This window comes from Apis laboriosa, unplaced genomic scaffold (genome assembly GCF_014066325.1).
Source record: "Apis laboriosa isolate Shangri-la unplaced genomic scaffold, ASM1406632v1 scaffold1321_cov151, whole genome shotgun sequence".
Classification (NCBI taxonomy): Eukaryota; Metazoa; Arthropoda; class Insecta; order Hymenoptera; family Apidae; genus Apis; species Apis laboriosa.
The window spans coordinates 453,960-459,959 of record NW_025221248.1 but is presented as its reverse complement, the minus strand read 5'-3'; the positions used below and the strand labels follow the sequence as shown (position 1 = coordinate 459,959).

The window sequence follows — 6,000 nt, the reverse complement described above, 5'->3', positions numbered from 1 at the left end:
CTTTTATGAACAATCTTGTTCCTCCATTGGCTAGGAAACGTACGATCGATGGTTGTCGTCGCGCAAACGTTTAATCTCTTTTTTTGCGATTTCGCAAAAGCGAACAAGTAATGTATATATATATAAATATATATATATATAAAATATATATACGTATATATATATATATATGGAAAAAAATTAGAAAGGAACGTTGCGTGAAAAACACAATGAATCGATAATGATAAGATAAAAATTGTTTAGATCGGAGACGCAACACCGGTCGAATACTGCAAGTCAAGCGAACGCATGAACACGCGAAAATACATCTTCCGTTTGAACTGGATGAACCGCATCATTTCTATCGGTCTCGTAATCGGTTGGTCACGTCGAGTGTTGAGGAGGCGGAAGCGCAATTTCATATCCGGTTGGCATACTCTGTTGATGATGTTGATAATGATGAGCAGTGGACATCATCTGATGATGCGTCTGTTGATAATACTGATGATGCATGCTCGAATGAGTAGAATAATAGACGGAAGTCTGATCGGTGTCTTTACCTGGAAAGAAATAAGATTGGATTAAAACGAAGGCGATCAACGGGAAGAAGTAAATAGAGAATGGGATAAATAAAAAATGACTTACCGGTTTCGCAAACCCCGCGGCCGTAGCATAAGGCTTTAACGTCATTCATAGGGCTAAGACTGCCGCTGTGGGGATGCGTGGTGTGCACGGAGGACGGGGCCACGGGTGTCGCGTATCTTGGATGGCGAGAAGCCATCGGGCTCATACCCATCGGGCTACACGGATTCACGGCGACCGGTGACATGCTCATCGTCGAGAGCGGTGACATCGCGAGATTCGTGCCGTTGGAATCGATGCTCTGCAAAGATTGAATGCTCTCTCCGTTGGTAACCGAGCCGGTGATCACGTTGCTCGCATTATTCTGGCAGTTTAACGGTAGCATGTCTCTGAAACGAGGAAGATGAAGTAAAGGAGCGATCGAGAGTGTTCGCGATTACAGAATTATTACATTAGAAGGAAATTATCAGTTTTCTATTTGGGAGATGTGCGAGGCACACGCGTGGCATTGGTCGTCGATACGTCGTATGGGAGAAAGACGCCGCCAAGAGAGAAATTGACCGTACACCGCCATAAATCTCTGTCAATCTCGTAAAGAGAGTCGACAGGGATGAAAAATCGAAGGAAAGGTTCAAAGAGAGAGGTTGGAGGCGAAGCACATGCGAGGTCGTTCATTGTCTTACCCGAAATCCGAAAAAACCTGTGACCCTTGGCCCGGGAAGGATCGGGCGATTGAGGGTTCACAGGCATAGACGCGCGTGCACGCGGCTCATTCGTTCCAAGAATTTTTTCAACACGCTCGAAAAAGGTGGAGGACAGAGAGGGAGAGAGAGAGAGAGAGAATAAGAAAAGGAGAAAAGGTAGCTCGTTCGCGGCGCATTGTTCCATAGCCATTTGCACGCGCGAACTGTTTCCTCCGACCTCCGACTTCTCTACCCTGATCTTTCCCTATACATATACGTGTTCGCGTTAGCATTAGTATTAACGTTAATGTTCACAACACGCACGTGCACGCACGGTGGTCCGTATGCAAGCAGCTCCGCCCCCGACTACGCTTCGTTTCTGCCACTTCGTTTCTATACCTCTCCGTTGACGACCGCGCGGATTTTTATGGTCGCGCTCCAAGGTCTAAACTCTCGAAGCCAGAACTCGACTCGGCCCGATTCCTTTTTCGAGCGACTACCTCGTGAATTCACGAGGTGGTTTCCATTTTGATTCGAAGCCCGACGAGCGCAGAGGGACAGAAAAAAAGCAGTGTCTGCGAAGCAGAACGCGCTCGAAGTTGATGGAAGCAGCGGTGGAGGGTTGGTCGTGGCCTTTATGTAGTAAACTATTGGTAGTGCGAACAGCTCAATGGTGAAACGGGAGACGTAACCGAAGCTGCGTCATAAAACGGTAATAGGGCGTCGCATTTCCTTTTCGTAGAGGTTTTCGCCGAGGGAGTGGGACACGTTAGGGGCGGAACTAGGAGAAAGCTTCGCGACCTCGGCCGAATAATTTTTCCGAAACGATCCGCAAGTTTCGGCGGAAAGCGAACGCTTGCGAGGAAGCGAAAAAAGAAAAGGGAACGCGATACATATACGTACATACATAGTGCGCCGAGCAAAATCGTCGCAAACCTCCGAGCCAAGGCAGACCGTGACCGAGACCACATCGAAGCCATAACAACATACACGTCTCTCTTTCTCCCATTTCGCTTATCCATTTTACACGCGCGCGACTTGCCTACGCAGCGACGAAATTCCAGCGATCAGAACGAACGGCCGCGCGATAATCTGTATAAATTTTCCGAGAACGAATTTTCATTGAAAGGAAACAGTGGAAAATCGAACAGTCGTCACCATATTTACTCTATATTTTTCGCTTATAATAAGTAACTTTAAGCTTATAATAAGGCTTAGCGAGCAAAATAAACGTATACGAATAAACGTATACGAAAAATTAATAAACGTTTATATATATATATATATATATATATATATAAATAGATGCGCGTGTTTTTTAGAAAAAGATGGATAAACGAAACACTGCGAGAATAAGAAGAATAGAGAGAGAGAGAGAGAGCAGTTTCGGATAATAGTGGTTCTTTCCTCGAAAAGAAGAAACTCGCGCATACCCCGATGATCTCGGTCAGGGCTCGTTCGAGGAATGATTTACCGTGTTCGAAATGGTCGGTCAGCGTGTGCCCCTCGAAGAAAAACGCACGACCCTGTACACATGTCGAAACACTTGTTGCTCGGTGGAAAAGTCGAGGACCCCCCGTTGACACACGTGCCCTCCATGCAGGAAAGTTGGTCGCGGAATGGTTTCGCGTCTCGGTCGGGAGCCCATCCTCTTGGGGGAGGGGAAGGAGGAGGGGGGAGGTGGAGAATTTTTAAGACGCGCGAAAGAAAGACGCGCGAAAAAACTTACGTTCTCGTTTGCGGCGTGCGATCCCTCTGCCGTCGATTTTTGAACCAATTAGCCACCTGGGTCAAGGTCAAGCCGGTCTCCTTCGCCAAATTCTTCTTCTCCTCGGAGAGTGGATACTTGGTCCTCATGTAGCATTGTTTCAGCGCGTTTCTCGAACGTTCCTTGAAGCAGTACACCACCTCCTCGCCGTCCCAGATCGTCTTTGGCAATGGATACTTTTTCCTGAGCCGATATTTGTCGACCGGACCAAGCGGACGTCCGCGGATCTTTTCCGCCTCGCGGTAATGCGACTTGTACCACATCTGTTGCAGTTCCGGGTGCCGATCCGAGGAGAACGGATGGCTCTCCAAGATCGAGTAGAGCTCGTGGTAAGCGCCCCGATGAAAAGCCACCGTGGCTCTTGCTATCAGCACGTTCTCGTCGCGGCGGAACAACTCGCCAGGCGGCAACGACCATAGGAGCCTATCATCGAAACGTGCGTTCCTTTTTAGATACCACGATTATTTCTTCCACGATTCGATCGAGGAACGTTAAGATCGAGAATCACACGGTACGCAAAGTAGAAGAAGAAAGGAAGGATGATCGGGATCGTTAAATTTTAACAATTGAAATTACTTCGTCAAGAGATAAGGAGGAACGTGAAACGCCAATTCCTTGTCCTCTCCGGCGATAAGAAGAGATTTCGATGGTCGACATTCGCGAACCCTCGGACGAGTCGGTCGAAGTAGAAAAAGAAAGAAAGAAAGAAAAAAAAATAAAACAAAGAAGAAGGAAGGAACGATCTTTACCTCGTGAGCTTCTCGATATCCTGCCTCTGCGATAACGCCTTGCACATACAAGATATCTGGTCCGGTGTATAGTTACTGGCCGTAATTCCCAGAGAAAGTCCACCGATGTTTCCTATATTGGTGGACGTATTCGCGGAACTACAAGTGGTCAACTCTTGAGGATACTGAAGACTGCCACCACCGTTCGAGGCGGACGTTAGATTTTGCGAATGCGTCTGATGCGTCAACGCGAGTCCGGGCATCGACGAATCGTCAAATTGTCCGGTGGACGTGTTCCGGTGCATAACACCTATCTGGCTATTGCATTCGCTGTTCGGCGACGACAATTGATCCGAACTATCGGGCATTCTCGTTGTCTCGTTATTTTTTCAGCTTCTCGCCGGTCACACGAGGCTCATTTCTCCGTTGCGACGTCCGAGCGCTTCGCCTGCAACCACGATCGCGGACTCGCGTTATCGATCCGAGGAATAAACGCGATTCGAACGTCGTACGACGCGTACCTTCGGTTTGATGTAACTTGTCGGAAAAATAAGCATCCGTTGCTCGAACGATCGACGCTTATTCGATCGACCGTGTTTCATTCACGTCCCCGCCATTCGGTATCTTCATTCATAAATCCTTACCGCCGATGCACATCAATCTCCTATGCAACGTAGTTCCATCGAGCGTAGAAGAAACGGCTTCCCTCGAGCCCCGCGACATTTATCACATACGGATACAACGATTCTACACACCGTTTTATCACCTCTCGGAACACACTTCTTCTCACACAGGAACGAACCGATACGCAAATCTTTTCGGGGCGAAATGATTTATCATAGAAGAAAATATCGCGTCGATCGCGTGTCGAGCGCGGTAACACGGCTCTGCTGCTACTGTGGTAACGCGAACGACGATTGTAGTGGTGCCAATGGCACTGCCGATCACTCCGCGCCGATGTCGGTGCCGATGCAGTTGGTGGAGGAGGTTGTCGGCGGGTGCCCTCTCTCTCTTTCTCTCTCCCTCATCATCTTCCGCTCAAGCTTCTTTTTCGTTTTTCGTAACGCGCTCGTACGCCGAGGAGTGGAGCGCAACACGGCACGATACGACGCGCTCGCTCCTCGCCATTGGTCGACGGGGAGCGCGCGAGCTCGTCCCATTGGAGCGGCACGGGGGCGGTGCAAACTTCTACCCCCCGTCCAAAGCCACCCCATTCGGTGTCCACGGAGACCCACCGGCTTCCTCTTGCCGGTCTTTCCTCACCTAAGAACGATCGTTCCGACCTGTCCCCCGATTTTCAAAATTCCATAATAATTTCATATTATGCTTTCATAACGATCTCGCCATTCTTCCAACCTTCGTCCAACCTTCGTTCAACCTTCGTTCGTCTCGAGAGAGAGAGAGAGAGAGAGAGAGAGAGAGAGAAGAAAAAGAAAAATATGCCAAAATCGTGGAAAGTCGCGGACAAATACGCGAGCACGTACGATTGAATGAGTTGGCGGCCCACGTCTGAGAGTATAGGAGCGAAGCAACAAACACCGGAAACGGAACGCGACAACGTTACCGTACACCATGTTGTGATTCTACGTGGTGCTATCACGCCTCGCGTTCGATTAATTTCACAACACCTGCAACGATTCTCCCCCTCTCGTCCATCTTTTTATTTATCGCGAGTTTTACTTACGACAACCATGCTTCCTTCTCTTTCCGTTTGGAACATGCGTAATTTTACCAATGAAAATCTATCTGCGAATATCAATCCGCGATTCATCGTTTTCTTTTTTCGAACAAACGATTCGCGATTATGTCCGATTAAAGATTATGGACGAGAAAAGATCCATGGATAGGATAGGACAAGTAATAGAGAGAGACAGGAAGGGAGACACAGAGAGACTGGCAGGAGAGAACGGGCTGACAGGATCTTGTCTTGTCCGTCGGCAGGAAGTCGGATGGAAATAGCTTGACAGACCACCGGCGTTACGTAGATCAATGAGAGCCGATCCTCTGTCGGAGACAAACGAACGTGTCTTTTAACAGCCACGAAAATCTCGATGCCAGCCACGCCTTGCCAATCCTTTGAATTCGCTCCGCCTTTTCCGACTAATTGCCGATCACAGACGCCAAGATGGATTGCAGCCGCGCGACTTTGACGAGTTTCCATCGAGGGATCCGAAGTCGAACGACCGAAAACGAAAACCAAACGAAAAAAGCTACAACCAGACCCGGATCGACTTGGATCACGGCGATGCGGATAATCTCG

At 48.6% G+C, this 6,000-nt stretch overlaps 1 protein-coding gene across 1 annotated transcript; it reads right to left on the bottom strand.

Moving 5' to 3' along the window:
- Nucleotides 1-363: 363 nt before the first annotated feature.
- LOC122720750 (homeobox protein SIX6) lies at nt 364-4,108 on the bottom strand. The gene is made up of 4 exons (XM_043947670.1): nt 3,762-4,108; nt 2,974-3,435; nt 625-950; nt 364-539 (listed from the first exon to the last, which is right to left on the bottom strand). The coding sequence occupies exons 1-4, from the start codon at nt 4,106-4,108 to the stop codon at nt 364-366; spliced, it is 1,311 nt and encodes a 436-aa protein (XP_043803605.1).
- Nucleotides 4,109-6,000: the final 1,892 nt, after the last annotated feature.

Bases quoted from the DNA above. Each gene is read 5' to 3' on its own strand.
- LOC122720750 (XM_043947670.1), bottom strand. From the start codon at position 4,108: ATGCCCGATAGTTCGGATCAATTGTCGTCGCCGAACAGCGAATGCAAT. The intron at 951-2,973 runs GTAAGTTTTTTC...TCCTCGTTTCAG, and splicing joins CGCACGCCGCAAACGAGAAC to AGACATGCTACCGTTAAACT. The intron at 540-624 runs GTAAGTCATTTT...ATTTCTTTCCAG, and splicing joins CCGCGGGGTTTGCGAAACCG to GTAAAGACACCGATCAGACT.